Raw genomic sequence first — 15,040 nt, 5'->3', positions numbered from 1 at the left:
TAATTATGTTCAAACTAATTAAATGGAGCAATAGTATGAAAGTCTTAATTATCATCATTGATTTTGAGAGTATTGGTTGTGAGGGAATATATTTTATTCATAATGATAAACAATAGTGGGAGAATGTTCACAGCATTGTTACACTGTAACACAAGTTATATATCATTGTTGCACTTTTTGTTTGTATTTTAATCTGAATTTGAACTGAAATTAATATTTCCCTTTGCATAAATTGTTTAAATTTCTTTGAATAAATTAAACATGAAAGTTCTAATTAATATTAATTCTGAATTATACAGTGTTATGTTTTTGTAGAGTCTTCAATTCATTTTCATTGTATAGTATCTTTATTCATTTCTTCTTTATGATTTATAATAGCTAAGATTTTCTGTAAAGAAATGAGAGATCTGTGTGTAGAGTGAGCCTTAATGAAACAGAAGAGGGAAGACAGTCTCCTGTGGACCAGGTAGGTCAGGAACTCGTTTTTGAAGAGAATCTGTGTCTCTTTGAATGAATAGGAGGATCAGACCTTGAAGAGGAGAAGATGAACTGATAGAAGCCAGAAGCTGCACATGGTGAGTTTTAGAGACGACAGCAACACGACACCACAGTGATGATTAAGAAATAATGATGTATTAGACACGGTACCTGTGATGAGCTGAGATGTTTTATGCTCTGATTTCAGTTCAGATATCAAGAAAATTAACTCTTGAAACGATCATTGAGAAGAAAACCAGTGAGTCAGAAGAAGACACATTTTCACTGATCAAGAATCAATGGATGACAGCAATTCAACATATTCAGGAGAGATACCTGATCTTTATGACCATGATAATGATTCATCATATAGAAATGAGAACAATGTTTCTTATTTCTTTACTGTATTCGACATTGTGAATCTGGTAACACTTGTAATTGGGCTTCCTGTTGTTTCTCTTGCTCTTTATGTCGTCTACCGTCAGTTTAAGGCCAACCATGTTGCCAGTGTTTATGTGATAAACCTTCTCATTTCGGATATAATCCAGTTTTTGGGGAGGCCATGGATATACTTTCCACCTGCTGAAGTCATTTTTTTCGGTACTTTGTTGTCTGGCATTGTTTCCAGCCTTGGCTTCATGGTGTGCATCGCTATGGAGAGATACCTTCTGATCGCCCATCCGCACTGGTACCGGTCTCACTTCACCCTTAAGCTCTCAGTTGTATCTTCGCTCGTGGTCTGGTTGGTCTCCAATGCAGTAGCTCTTTTTGAGTTGTTTTTCCCCTTTCGTTGTTTCCCATCTTTCTTTACAACCATGCTGTTAATTCCTCTACCTTTGCTTTTGTTCTTCTTTGTGGGCACATGGAGAGGCCTCTCTAAGACCATCACACTGTCCAGCCGAGAGAAGAAACGCATTTTAGCCACATTGCTGCTTGTAATTGCTAATTGTGCTCTTCTGTTCATTCCTTACATCATATCAAATTATCAAAACCCGTATGATTTTGTCCTTTGGGAATCCTTGCCGTTATATTTCAGTCCTCTTTTGGACCCTCTGCTGTACATCTTCATTAGAAAAGATATAAAAGGCATAATGGAGGAATTTCCTTGTTGCCGTAAGTCTCCCAGAAACGAAGAACAGACAGTTATCAGCATCGCAGTGTCTGAAAACACGCGCAGTGGGTAGAAAATCTACTGGGGAGGCATAGTGGGCTCTGGGAGGAACGCTTTTGGAGTTTCTGAAAAGGGCTGTTTTCCTGATAAATCCTAATCACATCATTTTACATTATTCTTTGTTATTCATTTATAAATATTAAGTTATATTTAAAATTACAGTTGTAATCATAAAGAGTTTGTTGCTACTGAGAACCAACTGAGAAAACTAATATCAGTAATATCTGAACAATTGTTTTTTATTGTTTGTAATAATTAATAATAAATGCTTTCAAATAGTTATGCTTTAAAAATACAGTCCAGTGTGCATATGCAGGCATCCATGCCTGATTGTCTGCAAGAAATGTACATGATTTGGGCTGATAATTTACAGTACACAGGATTTAAACCAGCAGCTCTGGGGTTGGTTACAAAGACATAAAATATGTCTCTTTGATTGAGGTGCATATCCTTACATTTGTGTTTAACGGTACTATCTTTCTTTCTGAACTTTATTTTATGTGATATTTCAACAGTGTAGTATTTACGTTTAAATGTTTGCCAAAAAATAAAGTATTACATTGTTACTCAGACCAACAGTGGTGCCTGTCTGTATGTAATTAAGTCACCATTTCATTATTCATCCTGTTTACTTTTAGACGGAACCATGATTACTTTCAGTATATTTCTTCATTTTTAAATTGAGTGTTTAATTCCATGGCTTTGTGTTACTTGTTCATGCCATGATAAAGTGTGATTACTCTTTTCCACTGGAACTGACTTTACAGTTTGTTTTAATCCTCAGTACTAAACACTTCACAGTCCATCCCTGACAGGGTGGGTCTGTGTTACTTTTTGCCTAAATAGGGGTGATTTTCTTTTATAGAAATGATCTTGGTTTTTGTCCCACTGCCACTTTTCTGTTGTCCTGATGATATTTACTGTTACACCTGTCAATGTCACACAACTGACTCAGTCCAAGCAACAGGCTCCACGACTGTTTTGGACATAGACAGACAAACCACAGGCTATGACAGTTTTAATTTAATCTCCATTAATATAACACTATCTCCCAAGATAAGGACGTGTTGAGTCATTATATTGCAACAGAAAAATGTTACTGAATTTGCGAGAAAAAAGCTCTTTTTATTAACATTGGCAAATTCCCCCAGAGCCTTGCGCCAGTTCACATAGTAATTGCCCCTCCCCCCACCTCCCCCCATTTGCACACTCTCCACTGTCTGATTATGGTGGCTTGTCGAGGGACAGTGTAACACAGTGTGACTGGGGCTAATATGGGTCTGCTGATTGCTGTGAGAACATAAGTCTTCATGTGGCCGTCTTGGCTCTTCCTAGAAAGCCGGAAGAGTGGCCTTCTGGGATATGCAGAAGTCTGGCCTCAGGCTCTCAATGGTGCAGTCGGCAATGGTGCACAGGCTGTAGTCACAGCTCAGAGCCACAGGGGGCAGTGTAGGAGGGGGGTGATCGGATATCGGACATAGCTGTTTGTGCACACGTGCAGTTAGGTGAAGCTGTATCTCTAACTCTCCTGCTGTGTGTCTGTGTGGGTGTCCTGCACTGGAATGGCCCCGTGTCTCGCAGGGTGTCTTCGGTCTTGGGCCCTGTGCTTCCTGGGAGAGGCTCCCGGATTTCTGTGACCCCCCACTGGAGAAGCGGTCGCATGGTGGATGGATGGACCCAGCAGACCCTTAATACCAAGAAATTATGTCAACATAAATTGTTTGCTTACAACATTGAGAGGGAAGTAAAAACAAGACTTGTGAAAATTTATCGACCTGAGATTAACATCAGTGCGTGAATTTAAAAGACACAATGTGGTTCCTCTTTAGCACTAAAGTGAATGAAATAAATGTGAAGTGTTATTAGATATGCAGCTCATTTACAAAGAAGCCAGACTTCTACTGGACCGTCCTTAGTACTCGTTCCACGTTTGATTACTGGTGGGAAGCAACTAAATTACCATGAATTCAATTATGTTCAAACTAATTAAATGGAGCAATATTATGAAAGTCTTAACTATCAACATTGATTTTAAGGGTATTGGCTGTGACGGAATATATTTTATTCCTAATGATAAAAAATAGTTGGAGAATGTTCACAGCATTGTTACACTGTAACATAAGTTATATATAATTGTTGCACTTTTTGTTTGCATTTTAATACTGAGGCTGAAATATACATTCTGTACTGCTATTAGTCTGATTTAGTAGTTATAACAAATGTATTTATCCCACTGCTTTTACACTCCGATTAAACTGAAATTAATATTTCCTTTGCATAAGTTGTTTCAATTGCTTTAACTAAATTTAACATGAAAGTTCAAATTAATATTAATTCCGAATTATACAGTCTTATGTTTTTGTAGAATCTTCAATTAATTTTCATTGTATAGTATCCATATTCATTTCTTCTTTATGATGGATAATAGCTAAGATTTTCTGTAAAGAAATGAGAGATCTGTGTTTAGAATGTGCCTTAATGAAACAGAAGAGGGAAGACAGTCTCCTGTGGACCAGGTAGGTCAGGAACTCATTTCTGAAGAGAATCTGTGTCTCTTTGAATGAATAGGAGGATCAGACCTTGAAGAGGAGAAGATGAACTGATAGAAGCCAGAGCTGCACATGGTGAGTATTAGAGACGACAGCAACACGACAGTGATGATTAAGAAATAATGATGTATTAGACACGGTACCTGTGATGAGCTGAGATGTTTTATGCTCTGATTTCAGTTCAGATATCAAGAAAATTAACTCTTGAAACGATCATTGAGAAGAAAACCAGTGAGTCAGAAGAAGACGCTTTTTCACTGATCAAGAATCAATGGATGACAGCAATTCAACATATGCAGGAGAGATACCTGATCTTTATGACCATGATAATGATTCATCATATAGAGATGAGGACAATGTTTCTTATTCCTTTCCTGTATTCGACATTGTGAATCTGGTAACACTTGTAATTGGGCTTCCTGTTGTTTCTCTTGCTCTTTATGTCGTCTACCGTCAGTTTAAGGCCAACCATGTTGCCAATGTTTACATCATAAACCTTCTCATTTCGGATATAATCCAGTTTTTGGGGAGGCCATGGATATACTTTCCACCTGCTGAAGTCATTTTTTTCGGTACTTTGTTGTCTGGCATTGTTTCCAGCCTTGGCTTCATGGTGTGCATCGCTATGGAGAGATACCTTCTGATCGCCCATCCGCACTGGTACCGGTCTCACCTCACCCTTAAGCTCTCAGCTGCATCTTCGCTCGTGGTCTGGTTGGTCTCCTTAGCAGTACCTCTTTTCCATTTTTTTCTCCCCTTTGGAGGTTTCATTTTGTTCTTTGTTACCCTGCTGTTAATTCCTCTACCTTTGCTTTTGTTCTTCTTTGTGGGCACATGGAGAGGCCTCTCTAAGACCATCACACTGTCCAGCCGAGAGAAGAAACGTATTTTAGCACATTGCTGCTTGTAATTGCTAATTATGCTCTTCTGTTCTTTCCTTACATCATATCATATTATCAAAGGCCAAATAATTTTTTCCATTGGGGAACCTTGCTGTTATTTTTCAGTCCTCTTTTGGACCCTCTGCTGTACATCTTCATTAGAAAAGATATAAAAGGCATAATGGAGGAATTTCCTTGTTGCCGTAAGTCTCCCAGAAATGAAGAACAGACAGTTATCAGCATCGCAGTGTCTGAAAACCCGTGCAGTGGGTAGAAAATCCACTGGGGAGGCATAATGGGCTCTGGGAGGAACGCTTTTGTAGTTTCTGAAAAGGGCTGTTTTTCTGCTAAATCTTTATCACATCATTTTACATTATTCTTTGTTATTCATTTATAAATATTAAGTTATATTTAAAATTACAGTTGTAATCATGAGGAGTTTGTTGCTACTGAGAACCAACTGAGAAAACTAATATCATTAACATCTGAACAATTGTTTTTTTATTGTTTGTAATAATTAATAATTAATGCTTTCAAATAGTTATGCTTTAAAAATACAGTCCAGTGTGCATATGCAGGCATCCATGCCTGATTGTCTGCCAGAAATGTACAGGATTTGGGCTGATAATTTACGGTACACAGGATTTAAACCAGCAGCTCTGGGGTTGGTTGCAAAGACATAAAATATGTCTCTTTGATTGAGGTGCATATCCTTACATTTGTGCTTAACGGTACTATCTTTCTTTCTGAACTTTATTTTATGTGATATTTCAACAGTGTAGTATTTACGTTTAAATGTTTGCCAAAAAATAAAGTATTACATTGTTACTCAGACCAACAGTGGTGCCTGTCTGTATGTAATTAAGTCACCATTTCATCATTCATCCTGTTTACTTTTAGACGGAACCATGATCACTTTCAGTATATTTCTTCATTTTTAAATTGAGTGTTTAATTCCATGGCTTTATGTTACTTGTTCATGCCATGATAAAGTGTGATTACTCTTTTCCACTGGAACTGACTTTACAGTTTGTTTTAATCCTCAGTACTAAACACTTCATAGTCCATCCCTGACAGGGTGGGTCTGTGTTACTTTTTGCCTAAATAGGGGTGATTTTCTTTTATAGAAATGATCTTGGTTTTGGTCCCACTGCCACTTTTCTGTTGTCCTGATGATATTTACTGTTACACCTGTCAATGTCACACAACTGACTCAGTCTAAGCAACAGGCTCCACGACTGTTTTGGACATAGACAGACAAACCACAGGCTGTGACAGTTTTAATTTAGTCTCCATTTACTTAACACTATTTCACAAGATAATGATAATGATTTGTTGAGTCATTATATTGCAACAGAAAAATGTTACTGAATTTGCGAGAAAAAAAGCTCTTTTTATTGACATTAGCAAATTCACTCAGAGCCTTGTGCCTGTTCACATAGTAATTGCCCCCCCCCCCATTTGCACACTCTCCACTGTCTGATTATGGTGGCTTGTCGAGGGACAGTGTAACACAGTGTGACTGGGGCTAATATGGGTCTGCTGATTGCTGTGAGAACATAAGTCTTCATGTGGCCGTCTTGGCTCTTCCTAGAAAGCCGGAAGAGTGGCCTTCTGGGATATGCGTGTCCATGGTGCGCAGGCTGCAGTCACAGCTCAGAGCCACAGGGGGCAGTGTAGGAGGGGGGGGATCGGGTATCGGACAGAGCTGTTTATACACACGTGCAGTTAGGTGGAGCTGTATCTCTAACTCTCCTGCTGTGTGTCTGTGTGGGTGTCCCGCAGCGTGTCTTCGGTCTTGGGCCCTGTGCTTCCTGGGAGAGGCTCCCGGATTTCTGTGACCCCCCCCACTGGAGAAGCGGTCGCATGGTGGATGGATGGACCCAGCAGACCTTTAATACCAAGAAATTATGTCAACATAAATTGTTTGCTTACAACATTGAGAGGGAAGTAAAAACAAGACTTGCGAAAATTTATCGACCTGAGATTAACATCAGTGCGTGAATTTAAAAGACACAATGTGGTTCCTCTTTAGCACTAAAGTGAATGCAATAAATGTGAAGTGTTATTAGATATGCAGCTCATTTACAAAGAAGCCAGACTTCTACTGGACCGTCCTTATTACTCGTTCCACGTTTGATTACAGGTGGGAAGCAAGTAAATTACCATGAATTTAATTATGTTCAAACTAATTAAATGGAGCAATAGTATGAAAGTCTTAATTATCATCATTGATTTTGAGAGTATTGGTTGTGAGGGAATATATTTTATTCATAATGATAAACAATAGTGGGAGAATGTTCACAGCATTGTTACACTGTAACACAAGTTATATATCATTGTTGCACTTTTTGTTTGTATTTTAATCTGAATTTGAACTGAAATTAATATTTCCCTTTGCATAAATTGTTTAAATTTCTTTGAATAAATTAAACATGAAAGTTCTAATTAATATTAATTCTGAATTATACAGTGTTATGTTTTTGTAGAGTCTTCAATTCATTTTCATTGTATAGTATCTTTATTCATTTCTTCTTTATGATTTATAATAGCTAAGATTTTCTGTAAAGAAATGAGAGATCTGTGTGTAGAGTGAGCCTTAATGAAACAGAAGAGGGAAGACAGTCTCCTGTGGACCAGGTAGGTCAGGAACTCGTTTTTGAAGAGAATCTGTGTCTCTTTGAATGAATAGGAGGATCAGACCTTGAAGAGGAGAAGATGAACTGATAGAAGCCAGAAGCTGCACATGGTGAGTTTTAGAGACGACAGCAACACGACACCACAGTGATGATTAAGAAATAATGATGTATTAGACACGGTACCTGTGATGAGCTGAGATGTTTTATGCTCTGATTTCAGTTCAGATATCAAGAAAATTAACTCTTGAAACGATCATTGAGAAGAAAACCAGTGAGTCAGAAGAAGACACATTTTCACTGATCAAGAATCAATGGATGACAGCAATTCAACATATTCAGGAGAGATACCTGATCTTTATGACCATGATAATGATTCATCATATAGAAATGAGAACAATGTTTCTTATTTCTTTACTGTATTCGACATTGTGAATCTGGTAACACTTGTAATTGGGCTTCCTGTTGTTTCTCTTGCTCTTTATGTCGTCTACCGTCAGTTTAAGGCCAACCATGTTGCCAGTGTTTATGTGATAAACCTTCTCATTTCGGATATAATCCAGTTTTTGGGGAGGCCATGGATATACTTTCCACCTGCTGAAGTCATTTTTTTCGGTACTTTGTTGTCTGGCATTGTTTCCAGCCTTGGCTTCATGGTGTGCATCGCTATGGAGAGATACCTTCTGATCGCCCATCCGCACTGGTACCGGTCTCACTTCACCCTTAAGCTCTCAGTTGTATCTTCGCTCGTGGTCTGGTTGGTCTCCAATGCAGTAGCTCTTTTTGAGTTGTTTTTCCCCTTTCGTTGTTTCCCATCTTTCTTTACAACCATGCTGTTAATTCCTCTACCTTTGCTTTTGTTCTTCTTTGTGGGCACATGGAGAGGCCTCTCTAAGACCATCACACTGTCCAGCCGAGAGAAGAAACGCATTTTAGCCACATTGCTGCTTGTAATTGCTAATTGTGCTCTTCTGTTCATTCCTTACATCATATCAAATTATCAAAACCCGTATGATTTTGTCCTTTGGGAATCCTTGCCGTTATATTTCAGTCCTCTTTTGGACCCTCTGCTGTACATCTTCATTAGAAAAGATATAAAAGGCATAATGGAGGAATTTCCTTGTTGCCGTAAGTCTCCCAGAAACGAAGAACAGACAGTTATCAGCATCGCAGTGTCTGAAAACACGCGCAGTGGGTAGAAAATCTACTGGGGAGGCATAGTGGGCTCTGGGAGGAACGCTTTTGGAGTTTCTGAAAAGGGCTGTTTTCCTGATAAATCCTAATCACATCATTTTACATTATTCTTTGTTATTCATTTATAAATATTAAGTTATATTTAAAATTACAGTTGTAATCATAAAGAGTTTGTTGCTACTGAGAACCAACTGAGAAAACTAATATCAGTAATATCTGAACAATTGTTTTTTATTGTTTGTAATAATTAATAATAAATGCTTTCAAATAGTTATGCTTTAAAAATACAGTCCAGTGTGCATATGCAGGCATCCATGCCTGATTGTCTGCAAGAAATGTACATGATTTGGGCTGATAATTTACAGTACACAGGATTTAAACCAGCAGCTCTGGGGTTGGTTACAAAGACATAAAATATGTCTCTTTGATTGAGGTGCATATCCTTACATTTGTGTTTAACGGTACTATCTTTCTTTCTGAACTTTATTTTATGTGATATTTCAACAGTGTAGTATTTACGTTTAAATGTTTGCCAAAAAATAAAGTATTACATTGTTACTCAGACCAACAGTGGTGCCTGTCTGTATGTAATTAAGTCACCATTTCATTATTCATCCTGTTTACTTTTAGACGGAACCATGATTACTTTCAGTATATTTCTTCATTTTTAAATTGAGTGTTTAATTCCATGGCTTTGTGTTACTTGTTCATGCCATGATAAAGTGTGATTACTCTTTTCCACTGGAACTGACTTTACAGTTTGTTTTAATCCTCAGTACTAAACACTTCACAGTCCATCCCTGACAGGGTGGGTCTGTGTTACTTTTTGCCTAAATAGGGGTGATTTTCTTTTATAGAAATGATCTTGGTTTTTGTCCCACTGCCACTTTTCTGTTGTCCTGATGATATTTACTGTTACACCTGTCAATGTCACACAACTGACTCAGTCCAAGCAACAGGCTCCACGACTGTTTTGGACATAGACAGACAAACCACAGGCTATGACAGTTTTAATTTAATCTCCATTAATATAACACTATCTCCCAAGATAAGGACGTGTTGAGTCATTATATTGCAACAGAAAAATGTTACTGAATTTGCGAGAAAAAAGCTCTTTTTATTAACATTGGCAAATTCCCCCAGAGCCTTGCGCCAGTTCACATAGTAATTGCCCCTCCCCCCACCTCCCCCCATTTGCACACTCTCCACTGTCTGATTATGGTGGCTTGTCGAGGGACAGTGTAACACAGTGTGACTGGGGCTAATATGGGTCTGCTGATTGCTGTGTGAACATAAGTCTTCATGTGGCCGTCTTGGCTCTTCCTAGAAAGCCGGAAGAGTGGCCTTCTGGGATATGCAGAAGTCTGGCCTCAGGCTCTCAATGGTGCAGTCGGACGTGTCCATGGTGCACAGGCTGCAGTCACAGCTCAGAGCCACGGGGAAAGTCACATGGGGGTCCACCCCCAGGGGGCAATCAGGCAGGCGGATCGTCTCGTATCGCACATCCTTATACGTACACACGTGCTGGTACACCATAGAGAGGGGGCTCTTGTAAACCGGCTCCTGTCACACCCACAGGGAGTAAAGAAGGATCAGCACTTTTGTTAACCCTAACGATGTTAATGTATACACACACATCCTGATTTTACCAAGTGCAGTGTGCCCCTTGGTCAGCAAGTGAGGGGCTTGCATTTCACTTCATTAACCAATCAACATCATAATTGTATGACATCACCACATTAATTAAAACCAGTGTTTTGTCTTAGGTGGCAAAGTTCACAGTTTTGTAAAGCACCAGTTTTATTGTGTGTGTCTTTTGTTAAGGGACATATAAAGATAGAAAAAACTGGAATATGCTGTTCTGCAAAGGCTGTAGAGAGTAGTGTAAGTGTGTGTCTTTATTTCATGATAACAAGAATAATAATAATGACAACAATGATAACAAGAATAAAAATAACAAGGCTTGACCTGCAATCTTCTGAACGCAAGCACACAGGCTTAGCTTTCTGAGCCCCAGGCCACTGGGGGCTGGATAGCTGGAAGCCTTGAGTTTGAAAATGAGAAAAACGGACCAATGTGGCGATGTAATGTGAGGAAGTCTGCGATTGGTTGACAAAGTCAAATGCAAGCCCCTCCCTTTTTTGACCTCAGGATGTGTGTGTACAGAAACGACGAGCCGACAGACAGAAGCAAACCTTGGTGAGGCAGTGGCCGCTGCAGATGGACGCCTGAAAGAGCAGGCACTTGGGGCAGCCCTCCTTCTCTACAGAGACAGTCTCATTAACCGGCTCGCAGGGCTGCAAGGAAAAGGCTCTGGCTGTGTTATGGAAACAGCCCACGGCGAGTAGGAGTAACAGGGCGCATCCTGGTGTAGCTGACATTCTGTAAGAGAGTAAGTGCAATTCAGCTGTCATGGCTGTGATAATCAGTAAAGTCAAATTATTGTTAGATGGAAGATGTAAACAGTGTTATTCTACTGCCGGAAATACAAACCATTGTTCATTGTACACTTGCTATAGCATCATAAAATGACAATAAATTTGCAAACTGAATGAAATCGCATTGGAATTGAATTGAATTGAGCTGAAATGACTTGAACATTTGAAGGAAACACACATGCATGGCCAAAGTGAAGAGAACATAGTTTTTTTTCCATGAGATTCACTATATCAGCAGGCTCCTAAACAGACATTATTTGGGACCAAGAATCACAGCAGAAGGTATGATACCTAATCATTTTTCTGAAATTACATTAATGATTTGCTTTAAAAACACCGAAATGGGTGAATAAATTTAATCAAATAGTTTATACTGTTTTCAATACCACTTAACAATGTAATATTCTTATAGCACCGGAATAAAAACCTTTACTGTAATGTGTCATGATCTATCATACTTACCTGATGTGAGTCTATTCCAATAGCTCAGCAGGAGGTAGAGCAAATGTCCCCCATCTTTTATACCTGCAGGCCCAATGTCATGGCATCACACTTCAGCACGGAGCTCATCCCAACGCAGGCGCCTTCCATTTACCGCTAATCCCGGGATTAGACTGGGGCACGGTGACACGATGGCTTCCTTCCTTCTCACTGGTTACATTCAGCATGTCCCCTAATTTGAGGCGTCTGCATGACATCTGTGTTCACGGCACAAACAGATGAAAAACATCCATCTCTTCTAGTTTCTGGTTGCCTGCTGATTCTTAGGCCTGTGTGGGTATATCTCTCGACTGAGCACAATGAAGAGAAATGCCACTTTTAATTTAGCATAATAAGATTATAATATAAATGCTACTCCTGATACAATGGTTACAAATGGAAAATGGGTCATCTTGGGCCACTATGCCCCTTTTATCACATAAGTAAACTGTATCAGCAGAAAATAAGATATGCATCTTATTGTTGCCGTAGCAACGAGTACTGGTCAACCAATTAGGGGACACTGGAGGCCGCTTAGGGCACTATCTTCCAATGGGGCGCTGACTGAGCAAGCTCTACATGCTCCTTGTATTGGGCGCGAGGCCCTGGAGGGGAAGGTTGCCTGGGGATCCACATGGACCTTGACCAGTATTCATAGCATTGCTATTATCTTCCCATCCACCTTCCATGACCTCCTATCCAGTACATTGTCACTGAGAGTATGAAACCTCTCCCAGTAAATGCAGACCACAAAAGCAGAGGGCACCTCTTACTGAATGGGAATCAAACCGGTGGTTATGTGGTGCACTCTGATGGGAATTAATTTAAGTAACAATTCTTCAATTCAATTCGATTCAATTCAGTTTTATTTGTATAGTGCATTCTCAAAACATTAAATTGTCTTAAAGTCCTTTATACGTATTATTCCTGCCCAAAGCCCCCAGTGAGCAAGCCAGAGGTGACAGTGGCAGGGAAAACTCTCTAGAAGGAAGAAACCTTGGGAGGAAGCAGCCTCAGAGGGGGAGCCCGTCCTCCAGGGGCTGGCAGAGGAAGTCAAATTAGCAGAGTCCTGATTTATACACTCGAATTACCACTGTTTAAAGTAGCACAGGGATGTTTTTCGCAGTCAATGTCACATTCAAGGTTTTCTCTCCTTTGTCCACAGGTGTTTTGTGTTCTGTTGTTGCTGATTACCCGAGGCTTAGGAGATTAATAGCATGCTCTCTGATATCTGATGACCAATGAAGGGTTGAATTTTGAGGCTTCTTGGGTGAACATCACCTTGAAACATACCTGAATAAGCAGTTCATGAAGTAAAAGTCCATTCAGTACATAACAGTGTCACAAAACACAACTATTTCCAAAAATTTTACAAGTAGTTATATTATGAACTTTAAATTCATGTGCATGTAGTCACTGTTTTAATGCTAAAGGTATTAATTATAATTAGATTATTAAATTAAACCTGAACTAATAATGTATCCCTAAAATGTATAGTAAAATATGCTTTCCCTTGAATAACCTGCAGATGTCATTGTTTTCCGCTGAGAAATCAGGGTGAAAGAAGGTAAAATGTAGGAACTCAAAATCGTTGTATTGACTGTACACACGGTATACAATTTCGGACGGACAGCGCATGCGTAGTGATACAGAGCCAATTACACAGAAGATTTGAAAGACAAAATGACAAGCGAAGAAGAGGCTTCGAAAAAAAAGGTAATTGTATAACGTAAGTTATTTGCTTATAACATTTTACCAGCCATTTTATTTATGGGTTGGACACAAATTAACGTTAAGTCGCCTTATATGTTCCTCTGATATTTCTGAAGGTATATGTTTCTCTTCTGAGGCATCGTAACATCTTCATGATCTTGGGACAGTTTCCCATAAAATGTCAGCATACTGTTTGCATAAAAACTTTGTTATAGAATTGGCCAACAATAATTTTTAAATAATAATAATAATAATAATAATAATTATTATTATTATTATTATTATTATTATTATTATTATTATAACACCCTTTCGATGTCAAGGGTCTCTCCGTTCCTAAGACATTTTAGTGTTTTAAAGTTACATTGCTGTAGCTATGCCTTTTTTTTGGTGTGCGTTTTCTCGATGTGCAGCCCTTCAAGTTACTAGGAATCCTAGATGTTCAGAACACTCCATGCGCCAGAGAGTCGATTCTGCAGGGTGCTGCTGGATCTCTAGTCGCTGGCTTTGGATACTTTTTAGCAACAAGTAAGTAGGTGTATTGGCTGGCATGGTCATTCATTGCTGTAATTTAAAAGCAAATGACATGATTTGTTATAACACTATTTTAATTTTTGAAATGTGTTGTAAGATTGTCATGTGTATGTTGTGGTTACTATAGCATAAAGGGCTCTAAATCTTTTTACAGGCAGAGTACGGAGATCGTTTGATGTGGGTATGATAGGATTCACTCTTACAACCCTGGTATCTTGGTAAATGTTTTTCTAATGTACTGTTACAAGTTGTTGTGCAATATTTCTAGAGTACAGTTTAATATCCAATTGTACTAGCACGTCCATTTCATTTAAATGAAAAGAGCCTTTTTGTTTAAGATTAACTAACTTGAAGAGTACTTGGTCACCCTTAGTTTAATGTACATTCTTAAAATGGTATTTCTTGTCAGTTTTTAGGTATCTAACATTTTTTGCCTTTCTCTGAAGGTTCCATTGTAGATACAACAACGCCAAGCTCCGCATACAGCAAAGGCTAATCCAAGATGGTTTGCAGAACAAGGTGGTATATGAAGGCACGGGTCTGGACCCATCTCAGAAACCGAGCAGGGGCTCTTCAGGGAGCTCATAAATGGACCAGCCTTCCTGAGATGTTCTTAAAGTGCCAACCTTCCCATCACGGCACAGCAAAGTCTTCATGTGCTTCCTTTTGTGTTGTTTACTTATTGTCCTTAGAGGACATATGTTTGAATGTTTAAATGAAATGTTTGAGTATACAATGATTAAATTTTTATTTATTGGAGTGGATTGTTTTCTTTTTTTGGCTTGGATTGTGGTTAGTAAATATTTGAGCAACATACCTCAGTGTGAAGTACCTCCAGGGCTGGGGGTTCGAGTCCTGCCTCTCTTGTGTGTATTTCCTTCGTAGTTCAAAGACAGACTGTTAGTCTAACTGACATCTCTAAATTACTCACAGTATGACTGTGTGCATGACCTGGCACCCCATTCCT

At 38.9% G+C, this 15,040-nt stretch overlaps 2 protein-coding genes across 2 annotated transcripts; one reads left to right on the top strand and one right to left on the bottom strand.

Moving 5' to 3' along the window:
- Nucleotides 1–10,231: 10,231 nt before the first annotated feature.
- lhb (luteinizing hormone subunit beta) lies at nt 10,232–11,289 on the bottom strand. The gene is made up of 2 exons (XM_023799800.2): nt 11,104–11,289; nt 10,232–10,471 (listed from the first exon to the last, which is right to left on the bottom strand). The coding sequence occupies exons 1-2, from the start codon at nt 11,287–11,289 to the stop codon at nt 10,232–10,234; spliced, it is 426 nt and encodes a 141-aa protein (XP_023655568.2).
- Nucleotides 11,290–13,452: 2,163 nt separating this feature from the next.
- cox20 (cytochrome c oxidase assembly factor COX20) lies at nt 13,453–14,832 on the top strand. Its single transcript, XM_023799801.2, has 4 exons — nt 13,453–13,542; nt 13,953–14,067; nt 14,228–14,291; nt 14,520–14,832. The coding sequence occupies exons 1-4, from the start codon at nt 13,510–13,512 to the stop codon at nt 14,659–14,661; spliced, it is 354 nt and encodes a 117-aa protein (XP_023655569.2). The 5' UTR covers nt 13,453–13,509; the 3' UTR covers nt 14,662–14,832.
- The last annotated feature ends 208 nt before the right edge of the window (nt 14,833–15,040 follow it).

The sequence above is a fragment of the Paramormyrops kingsleyae genome, chromosome 3 (genome assembly GCF_048594095.1).
Source record: "Paramormyrops kingsleyae isolate MSU_618 chromosome 3, PKINGS_0.4, whole genome shotgun sequence".
Taxonomy (NCBI): Eukaryota; Metazoa; Chordata; class Actinopteri; order Osteoglossiformes; family Mormyridae; genus Paramormyrops; species Paramormyrops kingsleyae.
The sequence above is the reverse complement of the archived record's forward strand: the minus strand, read 5'-3'. Positions and strand labels throughout refer to the sequence as shown.

Excerpts from the sequence above, each read along its gene's own strand:
- cox20 (XM_023799801.2), top strand. The coding sequence starts at position 13,510 with ATGACAAGCGAAGAAGAGGCTTCGAAAAAAAAG. Across the intron at positions 14,068-14,227 it reads TGGATACTTTTTAGCAACAA|GCAGAGTACGGAGATCGTTT; the intron begins GTAAGTAGGTGT and ends ATCTTTTTACAG. Across the intron at positions 14,292-14,519 it reads CTTACAACCCTGGTATCTTG|GTTCCATTGTAGATACAACA; the intron begins GTAAATGTTTTT and ends CTTTCTCTGAAG.
- lhb (XM_023799800.2), bottom strand. The coding sequence starts at position 11,289 with ATGTCAGCTACACCAGGATGCGCCCTGTTACTCCTACTCGCCGTGGGC. Across the intron at positions 10,472-11,103 it reads GCGGCCACTGCCTCACCAAG|GAGCCGGTTTACAAGAGCCC; the intron begins GTTTGCTTCTGT and ends TGGGTGTGACAG.